The sequence below is a fragment of the Chiloscyllium plagiosum genome, chromosome 17, assembly GCF_004010195.1.
Source record: "Chiloscyllium plagiosum isolate BGI_BamShark_2017 chromosome 17, ASM401019v2, whole genome shotgun sequence".
NCBI lineage: Eukaryota > Metazoa > Chordata > Chondrichthyes > Orectolobiformes > Hemiscylliidae > Chiloscyllium > Chiloscyllium plagiosum.
Window position 1 is genome coordinate 54,215,051 of NC_057726.1, and position 21,133 is coordinate 54,236,183.

Here is a 21,133-nt window from a genome sequence, read left to right on the forward strand (position 1 = left end):
TTTGCAGATGACACCAAAATTGGAGGTGTAGTGGACAGCGAACAGGGTTACCTCAGATTACAACTGGATATTGACCAGATGGGCCAATGGGCTGAGAAGTGGCAGATGGAGTTTAATTCAGATCTAAATGCGAGGTGCTGCATTTTGGGAAAGCAAGTCTTAGCAGGACTTATACACTTAATGGTAAGGTCCTAGGGAGTGTTGCCGAACAAAGAGACCTTGGAGTGCAGGTTCATAGTTCCTTGAAAGTGGAGTTGCAGGTAGCTAGGATAGTGAAGAAGGTGTTTGGTATGCTTTCCTTTATTGGTCAGAGTATTGAGTACAGGAGTTGGAAGGTCGTGTTGCGGCTGTACAGGACAATGGTTAAGCCATTGGAATATTGCGTGTAATTCTGGTCTCCTTCCTATCAGAAAGATGTTGTGAAACTTGAAAGGGTTCAGAAAAGATTTACAAGGATGTTGCCAGGGTTGGAGGATTTGAGCTATAGGGAGAGGTTGCACAGGCTGGGGCTGCTTTCCCTGCAGCGTCGGAGGCTGAGGGGTGACCTTATAGAGGTTTACAAAATTATGAGGGGCATGGATATGATAAATAGACAAAGTCTTCTCCCTGGGATTGGGGAGTCCAGAACTAGAGGCTATAGATAAGGGGTAAGAGGGGAAAGATATAAAAGAGACCTAAGGGACAACTTTTTCACGCAGAGTGTAGTATGTGTATGGAATGAGCTGCCAGAGGATGTGGTGGAGGCTGGTACAATTGCAACATTTAAGAGGCATTTGGATGGGTGTATGAATAAGAAGGGTTTGGAGGGATATGGGCTGGGTGCTGGCAGGTGGGACTAGATTGGGATGAGATATCTGTTCGGCGTGGATGGGTTGGACTGAAGGGTCTGTTTCCATGCTGTACATCTCTATGACTCTATCTGCAAGTACTGCTGTAACCCACAGCTGTACAGTGTTCACAATGAATATCAAATTTCTTGCTTTCGAACCATGCAACAATCCTTGGTTTCTAAAACAGTACTTCCTGCATTTCATTTAATGAGAAAACACACAACAAAGACACAGTCTTCAGAACAGACAGAATTCTGGCAGGAATTACAGATGAGTTTTTGTCAGATTTACAACAGTCCACAGAAGACGTTACTCTACAGAAAGCCATTCAGATGGAATGAAGTAGAAATACAGAAACAACAAGGATCAATCCCAAAGGAGCACTTCAACAAAATGTTTTTCAGCAAAATAATAAAAGAAGATGCGAACTTCTTAGCTGGCAGGCTGGAACTTCAGAATCATAGACAGATAGACAATTTACAGTTGCCAAATAATGTGCATAAAACAGTTATGATCAATATGGAAAATGACATAGCTTCCCTACAAGAGACCAGGTTCACCAAAGAGTGGATTGCTCAAAGAAAAACATTACACATTCACCTGACACGGAAGACTTCAGAATAAAATTTGGGCAATGTCTCTGCTTCACTGAAAGGAATATTGCAATGTATTTTGACATGGGGAATGCTGAAATAGGCTTGTATTCTGGCACTAATCAGTGCATCCGTTTAATTCCTACTGAAGAATTTCCCTCGGGCAACCCTTAAGGTTGGTTGATAAAAACTTAAGAGCTTCACTGAACCATAATTCCGTGTGCAGTGATGAGTTCAAAATTTTTGTAAGATCTGCAGTTTATTGAAATGCACCTGATGATGACAACTGCAATCCTCCATGACTGAGACGTTTATAATTGAATATAGTCGGTCAAATTAATGGCTCCAATGGTTTAACATAGTTGAGTCCTGCTAAATACTGTGTCCTAAATAGGGGCCACTATTTTAATTTTGGGCAAGTGAATGAGTTCTCAGTCAGTTTAAATTGTGATTTCCACTCTGTTCTGAGTTAATTGATCTTATCCAGGTTTAATTTTTTAAAAAAATGTATTTGTGGAATAAGAGGCACTTTCTTAAACTGCACATTTATGTGCTGAATATGCGCAATGCTGTATAAGGAGCTTCAGAATTTTGACCCAGTATCAACAGAGAGTATTAATCTGAATAATAATGTGTACGGCTTGGAGGATTATATGCAGATGGTGGTGCTCCTGAGAGCCTGCAGCCCTTGTCCCTCTTAGTCGTGGAGTTCAGGAGATGCTATGGTGAATTGCTGCAATAGCTATACAACTAGCCTGGGTGCTTCATCCTGGGGGTGATGAAGAACAGAAATGTATGATTAAAATCATTCAGAGTTCCTTCTCCTGATCAGCATCTTGGATGTCTTAAGGTTAATGTTTGACTACAATATCAACTGCAGTATTAAAGCCTGTTTCTACTCACTGTCCAGACATCAGAAACAAGAGCAGACCACTGTAGTAAAGTATCAGAGTGCAAAAAATAGATAAGACATATAATGGAAATGAGATATAAAAGATATATAATGGAAATCAATGAGGTGACCAATTAACACCACAATGAAAATGTTTTTGCTCAAGTGTACTTGGTTAATTTTCTCAAGTCCACTTTTAACGGGAGCTCGGGGTAATGACAGAATGGTGACAGGAAATAAGATTTAAAATCTGATGAAAGTTGAGATGTTATTTTTCACTTTATTGAGGGGCCCACTACCTTTCTGAAGGGCATACAAACTTGGAACACAAAAATGATTCCCAGAAGGCAGCTTGCTGAGAAAACAGCTCACTATCAATAGGGGAGGCAACTTGGCAATGCGGATGAAATTTGATGAAGTGATTTTCTTTCCTTGTATAATGGTTGTCTTCCTGCATTACAGCCCACATTATCCAGGTGTGAACAGTGACCGTACATGTTGGCAGAATGTGGAAACACACCACCAGAGAACAGCATCAAAGCCCAGAGGAACCTGAACCTATATACCAGAGACCACTGATAGCAACCAAGAGTTGGAGAGTCTGCTTGTCTCCTCTGCTCCTCACTCAAGGTCTTGAGACTGACTGTAGTTACCTAACTGAGATCAACAGGCAGCACAATGGGGAATGAATGAGGTGCATTACTTCATTTGCACAATGGATAAAAACCAAGAAGCTGCGGAGGGAAATGAAACATTTTTGATATTAAAGTAAGACCACCTGCACATGTTTTATAGCGTAATGAGAACTTATGAATAGGAATGGGCCATTCAGCCCATCCACTCTGTTCTGTCATTCAATTAGATCATTAATAGAGGTCTTATAGCACAATATAACTACCTCCAAACTGGAAGCTCTAGGCTCAAGTCCAGCTGCAGGGGGAGAATTAAATGATAGGGTGGACATTTACTCCCACTCCCCCTGGAAAGACAGTGGCAAGCCAACAGGTTAATAAGAAACCTGCCGTATGCCAGTAATGCTAAACTGGTGTTGATGGATATAATGGAGCTGCCAGTCATCTGATTGATCACCAGTGCCAAGGGCTCAGTAGTGGGCACTGCCAGAACTACAAGCAGTCCCACGGTGAAAGTCCCAAATGGATCCAGTAGGGGGAGCATTTGAGCATCTGAGGAAGAGGATCAGATGGTTAGGGGTGGGGAGTTAGGAGATCCAGTCTGGAAGAAGGAGAAAAATACTATCATCTGGTGCCTTCCGCCACCTGTGCAAACATACCCTCTGAAGATAGTAGAGCCTTCCTGAAATAATTTCAGTGTATCCTGTCACCTAGTCTCTCTATACTTATACTTAGAGAGTCCAAGACACTGATCTAGCTCTCTCAGAATCAGTTCTCAGAGTGGCAAGATGTCTGACACTGTTAGCCAGGGCTCCTTGACTGGACCAGATTAAAAGCCCCAGTCAAGGAACTCGTATTCTGTGAGGTCCACTTGGCTGACCTTGTTACAATCATTACATCCCTCTCCCCTGGAACCTGAAGACATAGGCAGGTCCTTTTTGTGTAGCTCCTCCTGGGACATTTTAGCACCGGCTCAAGTTCCTCCAACTCTGCCTGTGATATGGGCAGACTGTAATGCACAGTAGCTTGCCTCTTGCACCCGGACCATATCCGAATAAATTCATTCTCTTCTTCAGGCAGCAAAGGGCATTGAGGTAGCGACATTTGCCTTGGCTATCTCAGATTCCGAAGTATTTTCAACGCTTGATGAACAGGGAGAATCCATGGGTTCCAGAACAGTCAGAAAGGCTGTTGAGGAACCACGCAAGTTTTGCTTCTGCATCGTTTGCAAGTTTGCAGCTTTCATTTGGTCCATGTGCCTGTTCAGGATTGTTGGACCTACCCGAATTTTATATGTTACTGGACCTGACCTGACCATGCATCAGTCATGCCTCTTACCCATGCAGGGCCATTCCTGTGGTTCCTACATCAAACTTCGTCCTCTGAAGTAAACTGTTCCTCTTGCTTAGCAGAGTTTTGTGTCAGACATTGGTGTTCCTGATGCCATTTTACTCTCCCCCTCCAGGTCCAAATTTAACCTGGTGCGGTGTCCTCTCCCCATTAGCATCTCTGCTGGAGCTATCCCTGCATATGAATGGGGGGGGGGCGGGTGTTAGTCCTAAAATCAAATAGGAACCAGGACAGTTTTGTACCTAGTTAAGCTGTAGGCTATTTCTTTGAGCCTGTCTTCAAAGTTTGAACTGCTCTTTCTGCTAGACCATTGGATGATGGATGGTATGAAACTGTCCTTATGTGTCAAATACCATTTGACTTTAGGAAATACTGAAATTCCCTGCTGGTAAACGATGACCCATTATCTGTGACCAACACTTCTGGGAGTCTGTCTATTACAAAAGATTTTCTATTGTTGTTGCTATGTTTGACGAATGAACTCTATGTACATCCAGCCACTTTGAGTGGAGATCCACAATGACTAAGAACCCTGAGCCCATGAAAGGACCTGCATAGTCAACAAGTAATCGAGTTCAGGGTTTATCTCGCCATTCCCACAAATGTGGGCTAACTGCTGGCAGTAATTTTTTGTCATTGATGACACTCTGGGCACTGCCCACCAACATGACTATGTTGGCATCCAATCCTGATGTAACTTATTGCCAACAACTTCATTTTGGAATTTTTCCTATAGCGGTATCACCGGTGGTATATCTGCCAGCAGGAGGTGGCTCAATCCATCCGCATTTGCGATTTGGCCTCCTGGATGGTAATTAGACACACTTAGTATTAGAAACCACTGCTGAATTCAGTTTGAACAATGGGTGACATTGCCTTGTCCTCTTTAAGTAGACCTGGTAGAGATTTGAGGTCCATTATTATTGCAAATTTAAATCTGTAAAGATATTGGTGGAACTTCCTGACTCCAAATATGACCGCCAAACCTTCCTCCCCTGCCTGGGCACATTTATGCTCTGCATTAGTCAAAATCCTGGACGCATAAGCTATTGGCCATTCCTGTCCTATGAGCTAATACTACCCCATTGTCGTACAGGCAGGGATTGCATATCAATACCAGATCTCGCTAGGGAGCACTGTGTACCAACCGCCACCTGAGAGGATGAGAGCTGTTTCTTCACTTCCCTGAAAGCTATTGCTTGGCTACAAGAACATTTCCAAGGCTCACAGTCTTTTAGGAGTTGATGTAAACATGCCAGGATGGGGGCCAGGTTATGTATGAGCCTTCCATAATAATTCATCAGCCCAAGGAAAGACCTAAGCTCCAGTACAGACATGGGAGCCTTGGCACCTTTGATCGTCCTCACTTTATCTTCCAAAAGGGTAACTTGGTCTTATTGACTCTGTAGACCAAGTAGGCCATTTGGAGTGCCTGCAACATACATTCTTCCCTTCCAAGGCATATGCCTGCTCTGATGAATAGTCTAAGGACTGTGTCCAAGTTCTCTAAGTGTTCCTTTTTGTCCAAGTTAGGGATCAGCAATAAATGCTGCCCTAGCCAGTGATGCCCCCATCCCATGAAGGAATTTTAAAAAGTAGCACCATATAAAATGCCCCAATGACCCATTACAGCAGGTAATCCAACAAATCTGACACTGGGGGGTGGCATGAGTAGATACTAGGTGGTTTCCCTTTTGGCTGTTTGGAGGCAGCAAGGTATTAAATTGGGTTAGAGGATGATGGATGGGTACTCTGCCACCTTCCCACCTCTATCACGATCCAGTCAGTGAGGAAGGTAGCAGAGGATTGCTCATCCACTGTCCTACCAGTGACAGAGGTCCTTCCTTGAATGGACAATTAAATCTGGCATCCCATCACCATTGATATGATGGTAACACTGAGCAGACCTGTGGGGTGACAGGGGGGACCTCTGGTGAGTCTGCAGCCCACAGCAAATCAAAAGTATTGCTGAAATGTTCCAGTGCAGGTGCCAGTTGGCTTTGGAAAGAATAAAGTCAGTAATTGTAGGTGGACAGTGGAGGAACATAATCCCTGAGTCCAAGTGCAACATGTCGAGAGTTGAAATGGAAGAAAAGCAAGTCGCTTGATAGCTATTCTGAGAGTGCCAGATAATCTGGCTTTCTGTGCTCAGGTGGATTGGTTGATAGTCTGTCTCACTAAATGAGACAGAAATCAGACCTTCAGGGTTTACATGGAGGCTGGGCAGCCAGGACACTGAGGGCAAAGTTGTTGTTTTGGGTGCAGGAGCTGATCACCATTTATAATGTATAATTTCTGTACAACAGAAAAGCGATGATAATCAAAGCGATGTATTGCTGACAGAGCATCAAAATAATCACTGCATCAGTGATTATAAACAGTGAAGTATATCGCTAACTTGCTGCATGCCTGACCTTGAAACAATACAGATTCTCAGAATGTCATTTTGAGAGGTTTTCTGGCGGCTGAACTCAACCCACCACCAGCATGAGACTGCAATTAGAGGCATATCAAATGGTGGGATTTCTTTTGAGGTAAAGAGCTGATGCCTTTTGTTTTGCCTGTTCCAATACGTGTTTTTTTTTAAGTTGTAAACTGAATGTTGTGTTGGCTTTCAGAAAGGGAACAGATTATTCCTAGTCTTTTTCTACACAGTTCCCATTGAGCTTTCGGAGATTGTAGATATTATTAAATTGGAGCCGAATTACTTCACTCAAATGACATCACCACCTGTGGAGTATTAAAGGTCATTTGTGTGTCATGGGCTTTCAAACAGTAAAAACCATGAGATAAGGTTTCAAAGCCTCAACAAAAGACCAAAACCATAACAGGTTTGTGAGAGAATGCTTCAGGAAATAAATATTTGTTGAATAGCTGTCTAAGTTCCCTTATGTCTGATTTATAAAACACATGTGATTTCACTTGATGGATCAAGCATCCAGCGAGTCATTAATGGGACTTGCTGTTCAAACAACTAATGGTTTAGTATTTCATTAGTCAGGAGAAAGTGACGACGGCAGATGCTGGAGATTAGTTTCGAGAATGTGGTGCTGGAAAAGCACAGCAGGTCAGGCAGCATCCGAGGAGCAGGAAAATTGATGTTTCGGGCAAACAAGGCTTGTGAGCCAAGAGGGTGGACAGATAAATGGGAGGGGCGGTGGGGCTGGGGGCAAGGTAGCTGGGAGTGCAATAGGTAGATGGAGGTCTGGGTGAAGATGATAGGTAGGAGAGGAGGGTGGAGCAGATAGGTGGGAAGGAAGATGGACAGGTAGGACAGGTCGTGAGGGCAGTGCCAAGTTGGAAGGTTGGATCTGGGATAAGGTGGGGGGAGGGGAAATTAAGAAACTGGTGAAATCCACATTGATTCCATGTGGTTGGAGGGTCCCAAGGCGGAAGATAAAGTGTTCTTCCTCAGGGTGTCTGGCGATTGCAGTTTGGTGATGGAGGAGGCCCAGGACCTCCATGTCCTTGGAGGAGTGGGAGGGGGAGTTGAAGTGTTTAGCCATGGGGTGGTGGGGTTGGTTGGTGCGGGTGTCCCAGAGATCACCACATCTGTTCCAAGGAGGACAAATTTCACCATAGAACATCCCAGATGGCCTCCTTCTTCAACAACCACAATTTCCCCTCCCACGTGGTCAACAATGCCCTCTAGCGCAATTCCTCCACTTCCCAGACCTCCGCCTTTGAAACCCCCTTCCTCCAATCACAACAAGGACAGAACTCTCTTGTTTCTCATCTTCCATCTCACCAACCTCCACCATATCTGGTATCATCCTCTTCCATTTCTGTCACGTAGAAACAGATCCCACCACTAGGGATATATTTCCCTCCCCACCCCAATCTGTGTTCCATAAAGACCATTTCCTCCACGACTCTCGTCAGGTCCACGCCCTCCACCAACCCACTATCCCCTCCCAGCACGTTCCCCTGCCATCGCAGGAATTGTAAAACCTGCATCCGCACCTCCATCCTCACCTCTGTCCAAGGTCCCAAAGAAGCCTTCCGCATTCATCAGAGTTTTACCTGCACTTCCACACATTTACTGGATCCATTGCTCCCGATGCGGTATCCTCTATATTGGGGATACAGAACACCTACTTCCAGAACGCTTCAGAGAACATCTCCAGGACACCCGCACCAACCAGCCCACCACCCCATGGCCGAACACTTCAACTCCCCCTCCCACTCCGCCACGGACATCGAGGTCCCGGGCCACCTCCATTGCCCGGGACTGCCTGACGTCTGGAGGAAGAATGCCTCATCTTCAGCCTTGGGACCCTCCAACCACATGGGATCAATGTGGATTTCACCAGTTTCCTCATTTCACCTCCCCCCACCTTATCCCGGATCCAACTTTCTAACTTGGCACTGCCCTCATGACCTGTCCTACCTGTCCATCTTCCTTCCCACCTATCAGCTCCCCCCTCCTCTCCAATCTATCACCATTACTCCACCTTCCTCTACCTACTGCATTCCCAGCTACCTTCCCCCAGCCCCACCCCTCTCCCATTTATCACTCCACCCCATTGGCTCATAAGCCCCATTCCTGATGAAGGGCTTTTGAGCCAATTCTCCTGCTCCTCAGATGCTGCCTGACCTGCTGTACTTTTCCAGCACCACATTCTTGTCTATTTGATCAGTCAGCCTTCCTAACATATATTGTGTTCATGCGCACTCACCATTAAAAATGTCTTCACTGCAACATTAATTCTAATCTTGGGTGCAGAAATATTGGCCACAGCTAACCTCGAAGAAGGTTACCCTCAAAGACCAAGCAATCTTTGGATGACACAGATGTCACCCTTCACCATGTCAATTTCAATCTGGCACCAAGAAAAAGGGATGTCCACACATCCAGCGATAATGATAGTCGGCAACCATTCACTTTGAAGTATTCTCACAGACAGCACAGCAGGAGGTAATAAACATTGAAATTCTCATTTTCAATTGCAAATTTTAAATACAGTGAAAAATATATATCCATAGGATTAAATTAAAAATTGGAATATCATAAACTTTAAAAACAAACTGAAAAACAATAACTTTAAATATGTGACGTTTCTTTATCATAATGGCAAAATTTGTTATGTCGCAATATACAATGAGTTTTCAATGTCAGTGAGGTAGTTCCATAGTAATTATAAAAATGATATTTTATCATAACATGCAAGGATATGGGACAAGTGCAGGAAATTGAGATTAGCCTCTTTTGGTGGTAGTTATGTCAGTGCAGACTCAATGGGTTAAAGGGCCTTTTCTGCACAGTAAAAATATATGATACAACATGATTTATACCTTATTCAACGAGATTAACTTTTTTTTCAAGATTTTTATTGTGATACCAAGAGTGCAAAAGGACAAATTCCCATCTATTTGACTACCTCTCGTGGGGAATTCAAAAGCACTAACAGAAAGTTCTGACCTCTATGTTTAACTGTGCTGATGAGGTCTCTAAACCTTGCTGTCAGTTTCAGAAGAGTAACAATGATGGATGCTGTTACTTTACCATCATTGTAACATTGTAACAAACCAGCCTCTCATCTCAACCAAACCAATGTCACTTGTTTGAACACACTGATTGCCTGGGCACGCATTCTCTTTCTAACTGGGCGGCACGGTGGCACAGTGGTTAGCACTGCTGCCTCACAGCACCTGAGACCCGGGTTCAATTCCCGCCTCAGGCGACCCACTGTGTGGAGTTTGCACGTTCTCCCCGTGTCTGCGTGGGTTTCCTCCGGGTGCTCCGGTTTCCTCCCACAGTCCAAAGATGTGCAGGTCAGGTGAATTGGCCATGCTAAATTGTCCATAGTGTTAGGTAAGGGGTAAATGTAGGGGTATGGGTGAGTTGCGCTTCGGCGGGTCGGTGTGGACTTGTTGGGCCGAAGGGCCTGTTTCCACACTGTAATGTAATCTAATCTAATCTAACATCAATACCTGGTTCAATCTTGAAGTTGCTTTCATTTTCACCAATATAGACAGGCAGGAAGCTGGAAGAACACAGCAAGCCAGGCAGCATCAGGAGGTGGAGAAGTCAATGTAACCATTAGTCCTGAAGAAGGGTTACACCCAAAACGTCAACTTCTCCACCTGATGCTGCCTGGCTTGCTGTGTTCTTCCAGCCTCCTGCTTGTCTATTTTGGATTCCAGCATCTGCAGTGTTTTTGTCTCTTCATTTTCTACAATGGCATGCTAGAACACCAGAAAATCTCTTTCCCTTACCAAAGTGGTCACTTGTTGTGCAGCCATGATAAGAATCACAGCAGAATCTGATTCTTGTCCTCAGGCTCTTTCATTGTGAACATAAGCTGTGTGGAACAGAGTCACTGTCTGTCCTGAACCAGTTGGACCATGGTTTGAAACTTCAAAATACTCCAGCTTTGGTCACTGCAAAATTGTGTATATATAACTGGTGGCATGGACTGAATTGTTTGTGACTTGTTTGCGATAATTTTGCAATTGATTAGATTCCAAACTGGGAACTGTCATCCATAAAGAACCCTCACTCAGTGAAAAGGTTCCCCATTTCTGGGTGAAATGTACCCTATTCCTGAATGGGTGCCATTGAACAATATGAGACGGTCACTTATAGATTTGGAAAAGGAAATGTCGACTTGGTGTGCAAACAGGACACACTGTAAACCTTAAGTCTGTGTATAACAAACCAGCCTCTCATCTCAACCAAACCAATGTCACTTGTTTGAACACACTGATTGCCTGGGCACGCATTCTCTTTCTAACTGCCTTTCTTTGCCATCTGACCAACTTACAATGCTTGAATAGCAGCTTGCAATTCAAAGGCAACAGAATGTTCTGTGTGTGAACTCAGAAGGGCCTCAGACTGTGGGTGTGTGCAATGATATGCGATCTACTCTTAAATCAGTTAAGACAAGCAGTGAATGTTGGAAACTATGGATACTGCAGCAACACACACCTGTGATAATAATGGACTTTGGCCCTCGATTGTCATAGCATTCAAACAAAGTGAGTTCATGCCACCACCAGCAAGATAGAGATCAACTTGCAAGCGGCTATGAGAAATAGTCGCTGCCTCTCGCTGTTGTAAATGCTTCACTTTGCACACATACTTGTCATGGTGTAAATGTAATAAGAGCACAGTCACAAATCTGATGTTTAAGTGAACTTGTAACTGAAGCATTTCACATCAATTCATAAATATTGAATGCTGCTGCTCCTGCTGCCAGAGGATCTGCTACCGTGATACGACATGGTTTGTCTGTTATATATCTTCTTCACACATCCGCTGTAGTTCTTCTGCAACTGCTCTTATGACCTCCATCACCCAATATGTCTCAGTCAACCCGTATTCCTGCAGCCTGACCCCCGCCCCCACTTTGGCCTCTAGAAGAGTTCTGTGCGGCTTTTCAGCTCTGATCAAATGGCACAAGTACTGACTTTTTTTTGTCTGGTTGTCACTTTTTAAGAGTTCTTTCTGCTCTTGTAAGTTCAAGCACCTGTTGATTTGTTATGGTCTGTAGATGGCATTTTTAGCAGATGCTTTAATAATCAGTGTCTTCTGAGGATTTTGTTGACTCCTGCTTTGAGACAGAGTTCTTTCAGTTGCTAGTGGATTCCCCTTGGTGTCTCAATATGTCAAAGGATATATCCTAACAAGGGCACTAATAAGTTGCATAAATTCATTGAAGTGTCCACTGGGCATAACTACTGTTTCAAATGTTCATTTTAATGTGATATCCAGTAGGCCTAATATCTTGTCTCACTGGTCTATATCTCAGGCTGTCTTTGGAGAGATCACTCAAGTTTGCAGACAAAAGACATAACCATCTGCTTCAAGTCACAAGGAGTACTATTGTTGCAGCTACCCCTCCCCCAACGACACTCATTATATCACCAGGTATGAAGACAGTGTGTGTCACAATCTGACAAAGGATGCTCAGACAGCTTGCGGGAGCAACTGACCAAAGAACATATCTACAACACGTGTAATCTGTAGCAATTCCTATTTCCTGAAGGTGTTCCCACTCCCTCCTATTTGCAGAAAGTATTTGTGTAATATGTTTGGTGAACGATGAAAGTTGAAAATCATCAATTGGAAACCAGTTTAAAAAGGACTATAACAAATGAGGAATAAAACACACAACTCAATACACTGGGCTGAGATGAAAGAGTAGGTGTGTATAATAAGTGTGGGAAATGTTGCAACAGGCGCCACTATTGATGTAGTTTAGGCTGTAATCAGCATGTTACTGCAGCCTTGGGCTATAGTCTGTTCAGCAAATTCAGAGACAGGCAGGAGGCTACAGGAATGAATGGCACATATGTGACTACTTCAAATATATTTCCGAAGGTCATTTAATTGTCCTTTTGGATCAATGTTGCCGGTGAACATTGAGTTCTGAGTCAAGTAGGTTTCCACTTGGCAGCATGTTCCTTTCATCCTATCTATTTATAATTACCATGCGTTTTCTTCACAAGAACTGGTAATTTTTCCTGAGACTCACTCACTTTTCATTCACACAAACCCCTTCCAGGACAGCAGCAGAAGGAACAGTTCCCTTGGATTATTAGTGACACGCAATTATTGTTAAAACCACAACTCACTTTCACTTGACCGGTTAAGCCCTCATTTCTCATCAGCCATATTTTTACATAAGACTTACATTAAAGATCAAATAGAACATATTAAACAAATTGGGCCTAGGATAGCTCATGAATCATTGAGAAAACAGTACAACAGATGTCTTCTTTATTAATTTGCAAGTGTTTATACAATGACAGGGTTTATGTATCAATTTTAATCTCTCTTGGTCCAGGGGCCTCTGCCTGTAGTGAATGTCTCCCTCTCGTGTCCATTGCAAGAAATGTCAAGTTCTGGCTGGCTCTCCACAGGTCCTTGCCTGTGCTTCTGGGCTGGATGAGCAGCAAAGTGTTCAATGGCTTATCTTTGCTGATTTATGAAGATGGATGTTATCATTTATAGCTGACCTTGGGGGGACCTGAATCAGCTGACGTGGCTTTCCTTTCCTGTGAATGTCCTGCTCAATGAACAGGTGAACTCCAAGGGATTCTGGATTAAAGTGCTGGAAAAGCACAGCAGTTCAGGCATCATCCAAGGAGCAGGAAAATCGACGTTTCATATTGAACTCCAAGGGATACCAGCCACTTCAATGTGAGAGCACTGAAGGGCAAGAGAGAGGGGAGAACTGGAAATCGGAAAGTAGCTGAGCAGATAGCTGCCATATACCATCTACAAAGTGATTAATCTGCTATTGCTGGTTTAATGCCAGCAATAAAGGTAAATTTCACCCCTTTGCATCATCTACGGAGATGTATTTAGGCAGTTCTTCCAACCGGGGCAAATTCACAAAACTGTTATGACCTTGAAATTTGTCGATTCATCTTCTGTTGGGCAGGTGATAACCTAGTGGTATTATCGCTGGACTGTTAATCCTGAGACCCAGGTAACATTCCTGGGACCTGGGTTTGAATCCCACCACAGCAGATGGTGGAATTTGAATTCAACTTTTTTTTTAAAAACTGGAATTAAGAGTCTAATGATGACCATGAATCCATTTTCGATTGTCAGCAAAAACCCATCTGGTTGACTAATGTCCTTCAGGGAAGGAATCTGCCATCCTTACCGGGTCTGGATTACATGTGACTCCAGACCCACAACAATGTGGTTGACTCTTAACTGCCCTCTGGGCAATTAGGGATGGTCAAAAATGGCTGGTCTAGTCAGTGAGGCCCTCATCCTAGGAATGAATTTTAAAAAAATGCCAGGCACTCATTCCAATTGGGGCAAATTTACAAATCTGTTGCAACCTTGAAATTTGTAGCTTCAACTTCCATTGCAGAAAGATATATGTTGGTGAAGGTTCTGCTGAAAAACCTCACTACAAGCTGCTGGGTCCCTAGTCAGGTCTGCTCTCACATTCAAGGGGCTCTGCACCAAGTGGGGCAAGGAAAAGGGGAGCATGGAGAAAGTGAGGACTGCAGATGCTGGAGATCAGAGTTGAGAGTGTGGTGCTGGAAAAGCACAGCAGGTCAGGCAGCATCTGAGGAGCAGGAGAATCAACGTTTCGGGCAAGAGCCCTTCATCAGGAATGAAGAGAGCAGGATCTCTTCCCTCCATTTTACAGAACGCTGCATTTTGTGGCAAAACCCTCAGCATCGGTTCTAATCTTTTGGTTTGCAAGTTGAACTTCCTTTGGTCATCATGTAGCTTTGCCTGCATCTTTATTATCGATTTTCATGTTGCAAAACTCCTATTCCTTTGAGGGGTGCAGTGGTCTCAATTTTGATGAGGACTGTAGAAGTTTCTGATGGGGCTGGTCAAGAGTAGATGCTGACATGATGCTTCCAACTGGGGGCACAGTTTTTAAGTAAAGCATCTCCCAGTTAAGAAGAGAGAAGGAGAAATCCTCTCTTACAGGTTCATTACTCTTTGGGATTCTCTTTCTTAGAGTGCAGTCATGGCTGGGTCATTGAATATATTCAAGGCTGTGTTAGACACAATTCTGATCTACAAGAGTCAAGGGCTATGCAGGCAAAATGGAATTAAGGCTATCATTGGGTCATGATCTTATTGAAGGTGGAGCAGGCCAGTGGGTCAAATGATTGAGCCCTCTTTCTGTGTTTATAATCTGATGGGATCAGAGAAAAGACAGATTTAGCAGTTCCATGCCTGCCATACCCACAGAGCTCAAACTTCAATTATTCTTGTTTATTCTTTGACGGGATGTAATATCGTTGGATGTATGTAATATTTGTTGCCCGTCCCTTGTTAACTTTGAACTAAGTGTTTTGCAAGGACATTCCCTAAGGCTTTTCCTTTGAATCCCCAGTCATGTTGAACAAAAAGCAAAGCCCTCTGGGAAGATGGCAGAATCTTGATTGAATGTGGCCTGTACAGCAGAGCCCCTGTGAGGGTAGAGGATGCTGCATGGTCACAATGCACCATGAAGGTCACTGAACCAGGCTTCCTTTCCTTTACATTTTAGCCAAGGACCCAACCATTCCAATGCTTCAAATAGGTAAAGTGCCAGCATGCAGTCCCAGGTTGTTCTGGAAGATTATTTTCTACCCTGAAAGTGGTTAGAATGTAGACCATGCTAACACAGGGAGGGTTTATGATGAAAATTAGAAATGTATTTAAGAACAGGATAGATAAGTGGAAAATAAACTGAAGACTGGAAGGAGGATCATGTGGAGCATCAATGGCTGTCCTAAATCAATTATAACCAAATGGCTTAAATACTTGTTGTAAATTCTGTATCATTATCCCATTCCCAAATCAATCCTGCATCTTGCTCAGGGTGAGATTTAACCCAGACTCTCAGTCTTTTCTGGTTCAGACACAGATATCTCTCATAAGAAGACAATGGCAACCAGTACCTGATCAGCAAAGCTGATAGCATCACGGACATTGAGCTTCTGGTATAGGTCCCAAATATCATCCTTAATCCTATAGGCGGACTTGCGCATCAGTAGTTGGCTCAGGTACTTCTTGTCAAAGTGCTCCCACCTGCAAGAAAAGAAGAATACAGTAGTCATCTCAAATAATGTTTGAACACAAGTAATTGGTGCCACTGAGGCCAATGGGGTTAGGACATGGTGAATTGAAGAGGCAATTAATACACAACAGCCAAACCTCTGTAAGAACATATCAGAGGCTGGGGAAAAAGGGTTGCTGTGTATTTCAGTGTCCTAGAATTAATCAAATGACTTCAGATTGTCTCCGTGTTTTAACCTAATATTTTCCTTCCCCTTCCTGATGCACACAATCAAATAGGGGAGGGTCCCTGGAACCCGAAACACTTCTGTGTGACCCGGGCTGACATCACTGGAATGGCCTGGAGAGAACGATGATATGTGAACAGGGAATTTAAATGTTTCTGTCCATTTAACAACATAATTTCAGAACGACATGATTATAAATTTTGCACAACTTTATTATTATATTAGCAGGAATAATAGCACTGGCCTTAGGCCTTCTTTCTCCATGAACTAACATTTGCCTCATGGGCTCAAACTGTACTATATTTGGATTAAAATTATTTCTGCTCGAGATGCAGCAATTTTCACAGTTGGTCTGTGTAATCCCATGCTCACAGCAGAAACAGTTACACTATGAACTTTTACTGTGAATCAGTACAGTTTGAAATAAGGATGGATTTGGAGGAACTGTGAAAATGCGGCTTTATTGATGTGATCAAACAGTTGTGGCAACTTGTCTCATCTGGTTGCAGAGAGGCATCAGGGGTGTGTGACCTATACCACCCACATTCTACCAGCTGCTCTGACCTAGTGCGTGTGACCGTGAGGCAGAGAAAGAGAAAATCACAGGCAACTCGCACAGCTCTTCACTGTGTATAGTCCCCCCCTTCTCTATTTATCAATCTTCAAACTAGTTGCAGAAAAATCTCCAAATGCCTTGATTAAACCTCAGCTGACATCCTGCACGTCTCCTATTCATGCGTATTAACAATATCCTCCATTTGTTCTGACTCGGATGGTCCATTTGGTTGATGAGAATGAATTACCAATGAAGTGGAAAATAAGTAAAGCTCAATGTAAAATGAGTAAAACTGAACCTCTGGTTGTTATAACTATAGTGACCCTGGAAAACTGTCATATTAATTCTGGAGGGAATTTTACCACCATGGCTGGGAGTGAAGTCTGCACTGGTGGCTGAGGCAACCACAGAGGGGGCTTTACCAGAGGCAGACACTAGGGTCGCTCCCTCTGGTACTGATGATGAGCTCTCTCTCTCTGTCTCTCAGTAACTGGTCCCAAGGATGGATGAGCAGGTTGGCTGCCTTGGCATTGCCATCAATAGATGCATCCTTGCAGAGTTGGAAAGAAACTGTCTTCAAGTACCAATGCCAATGGGAGTGCCAGTGCCAATGGATGTGCGTGCCATTCAGGCAGGTTTTGCTGTTGGGAGGTTGAACACTTAAGAAACAAGACAAGAGTGCAGGGGTGAAAATGTGTTGCTGGAAAAGCGCAGCAGGTCAGGCAGCATCCAAGGAACAGGAGAATCGACGTTTCGGGCATAAGCCCTTCTTCAGGAATGACAGGAGAATCGACGTTTCAGGCATAAGCCCTTCTTCAGAAAGGCATCCTTGTAAGAGAGCTTCTTCAAGGATGCCTTCCTTGAAGAAGCACTCTTACAAGGATGCCTTCCTTGAAGAAGCACACTTACAAGAGTGCAGGGGCTTGGGTGGATGTCACTAGGGGTCCCTATAGGGAATAAAGCATCCAACACTGAGAGGACACCTCCAGGTACCTGGAGGGCTGGGAGGTATCTGTGGTGCAGCATGAAAGCTCAGTGACTAGCACTGCTGCCTTCCAGTGCTAGGGACTTGAGTTTGATTCCGGCCTTGGGCAGACTGTGTGGAGTCTGCACATTCGTCCCGTGTTTGTGTGGGTTTCCTCCGTGTGCTCCAGTTTCCTCCTACAATCCAAAGATGGGAAGGTTAAGTAGACTAGCCATGCTAAATTGACCAGGGGTGTGTAGTTAATGTAGATTAGCCATGGGAAATGCAGAGTTACAGGGATAGGGTAGCGGGGTAGGATGCTCTTCTGAGTGTCGGTATGGATTCAATGGACTGAATAGCCTGCTTCCACACCATAGGGATTCTATGATAATTCTGCAGCCACTCACCTTTCACAGCATCCTGTGGCCATGGGAAGATGCAGGGGTGTCCCCTCCTGGTGCCTTTGCTGCCATTTTCCCAGCTTTCCCCATCTCCCAGCCTGTCCTCCAGAGACACTAGTATCTCGACATCTCCCCATGGGTGCTGCCTGACCATTGCATGTTTTCAGCATTTTCTGTTGCTTGCTGCATGTAAATGCGCGGTGAGCAAACCTGCGACAGCACAGTCCAGGGCAGGCCGTGCTGACTTTAAAAATCAGGGTCAGACCTGAAACCACCACAGGCTGCCAGTTACCAACATCTGGCCAGCCCAGAAACATTTAAACAGATGATGCTCACTTCTAAGGTGAAGACATTGTCTTCTTGCCTCTGTTTTCTCTCTTGAAGAATATCTGTGAGGAACTGTGATTGATCACCTGACCCTTTTAAAGGCATTAAATAAAAAGTGTTACCTTTATCTCACACCTTTCAGGGCCTCAGCCAGTGAATTACTTTTCAAAGTGTAATCACTGGGGGAATATAGGAAATGTGGTAGCTAGTTTGCATGCAGTCACTTCCTACACACCCCATGGTGATAATGAGCCTTTTTTTTAAAGTGAAATTGACAGAGCTAAGCACTAACCAGAACACTGCTGCAACTCCCCATGCTTTTCCTCAAAATGTTGCTGTATGCCTCCTTGTTTATCCACCTAACAGGCCATGTATTAAACAACCGACAGTGTGATCAGGCTAGGATTAAAGATGATAACATCCTTGTTTCAATGATCTGGTGACTCCCTGTCACAAAGTGTCGCAGTTTAGGGCACTCTAGACTGACTGCCGCAGCGGCAGCTTTTACAGAGAGAGAAGGTGATTTATGTTAATAGTTATGGAGACACTGTTTCCACTTGCAGAATGCTCATGCCCAGCGGGCATAGAATGAAGGATATCGGCAAAGAAAGGGAGAGGTAGCAGGTTATGATGATCTGCCAGAAAGGCTGCAGCAGAGAGGTTCAATGGTAACTTTTAGACAAACACTTGAAAAGGTAACTCATGCAAGAATAGGGAGAAAGAGTAAGGACAAGGGACCAGTTCTTTCAAAGAGTCAGCACAGGCATAGTGGGTGAATTATTTCAGGTTTGTTGTCACAATTACTTCCTTTGGGATTTTGTCCTATGTATTACTGTTTTGATGAAGAATGTCTTTCTGCTGATGCCCCACAAAGGCATCATTGGCAATAAAGAGTCAAGAGAAGCAAATGGAGTTATGAACATGGGAATTCCTGCTGAGGATGTTGTGATTGTAAAGAGGTCAGTCTGCTGGACCTCATACAATATAAGTTCCCTGATTAGGGCTGTTAATCTGGTCCAGTCAGGGAGCTCTGGCTAACATATAAAATGGGTGATTGTCAGAGGTACTGATATTCTGGTACCTGACTCTGAATAAGGCAATACTAAAGTGAAGGAATGATCATGCCTAAATAAAGGGTGTCTTGGTGACAGGATGCTGGTCTTTGTGAAGTTATTTTAGTGGTGATGAGAATAAAGCACGATTCTGAAGAAACGTGCTGGCAACAACCATCTTTAAGTTATGGTAAGCATTTTTACAACATGCCTTTGTTTGATGAACTTAACTCAATTGACCCTGCTGTCGAGTACTGGGCCCAGTATGTGGAAAACGTGTTATTTTTTCCAAGCAAATGACGTTTTGGCAGTTAAAAAAATAATGATTAATTGAAGCTGCAGCTTTTTCTGTCTTGAGGTGCCTAATTTTTCCTGAGGCACCAGATACTAAAACCTTTCAAGAATTGATGGGCTTAGTTAAGGAATATTGCTACCTTAAGCCACCTCTAATTGTGAGATGCTATCACTTTTACTTGGCAATTTGAGAACCAGAGGAATTGAGATTTTTGACTAGGTTTAAATGACTGGCAGAAGTCTGTGACTTTGGTTAAACCCATAATGAGATGCTTAGAGACTGTCTGGTATGTGGAATCAATTGATATAACTATGCAAAAATGCCTATTAGCTGAAGTCCAACTGGATTTCAACCAGCCACTACAACTGGCTTTATCTTTGGAAAATGTGGCAAGTGGAGCATATCAGTTGCAGGGTATTCCAATAGAAGCGACCATTTGAGTGCAGGCAATTGCTTCAGCTCACCCTGGACATATCCTGATTAGAGGGACATTTCAAGTGCCCACAGCAAAACACCAAAACAAAGCTACACCTCGGCTAAACAGTTAAAAGTTTCTTCAGGTTCTGGGCTGGCCAGACATTGTAGTTGCCCGTATGCAGACCTGACACAGCAAAAGATTCCTACTAGGCCTAAATTGAGTAAAATAACTCTTAGGACTGTATCCAGGAGGGTTCATAGCCTGGAAAGTCCACCTACATCTGATTTAGAATAGTTAAGTTGCACAGCGACATCAAAATCAATGCTAATCAAGATAAATGTCTGGTTAAATGGTCATTCGGTTCTAATGGGGGCTGATATTGGCACAGCCGTTTGTGATCGTGGAACCAGTCTTGAACAAAATTTCCTCTGGATTCCAACCTTTAAGTTTGTGCAGGACCTCAGCTAGACTGAGAACCTGTACCGAAGAACCTTTACAGATTAAGGGTACAAGGTCAGTTCTGATCTTTTACGCGAACCTGCTGGTTCAATTACCATTGATTGTAGGAAAAGGCTCAGGCACAAGCTTGCTGGGGCGAAATTGGTTAAGAAAGATTCACTGAGACTGGCTCAACACTTTTCAATTAGGAAATGGCTTCCTGAGTGAAGTTCTGATTAAATGTCTGGAAGTCTTTCAGGAAGATCCAAGGAATAAATCCAGGGTCACCTTGCACGTTGACCACGTAGCAATGCCACGTTTCTGCAAGGCTCGCCCAGTGCCATTTGCCTTACGTGAAAATGTAGAGGCAGAAATCAGAAGGCTGGAAAGTGAAGGAATCATCAATTTGAGGAATGGGCACTCATCAAACTGATTTTGAAGCCTGATGGGTCAATTTGCCTTTGTGGGGATTTTAATCAAATGTTAAACCGCTTTTCACAGTTGGATAAATACCCAATCTTTTGGATCTCTGGGACACCCGGACCAACCAACCCAACCACCCCGTGGCTCAACACTTCAACTCCTCCTCCCACTCCACCAAGGACATGCAGGTCCTTGGACTCCTCCATCGCCAGACCATAGCAACACGACGGCTGGAGGAAGA

At 43.8% G+C, this 21,133-nt stretch overlaps 1 protein-coding gene across 2 annotated transcripts in view; it reads right to left on the bottom strand.

The window, feature by feature from the left end:
• slc9a5 (solute carrier family 9 member A5) overlaps nt 1-21,133 on the bottom strand; it is a 279,061-nt gene that overhangs the window by 49,753 nt on the left and 208,175 nt on the right. For both annotated transcript variants that reach the window (XM_043707124.1, XM_043707125.1), the window contains exon 10: nt 15,674-15,803. In XM_043707124.1, the coding sequence (XP_043563059.1) occupies nt 15,674-15,803 (130 nt within the window). The remainder of the gene's footprint in view (nt 1-15,673; nt 15,804-21,133) is intronic.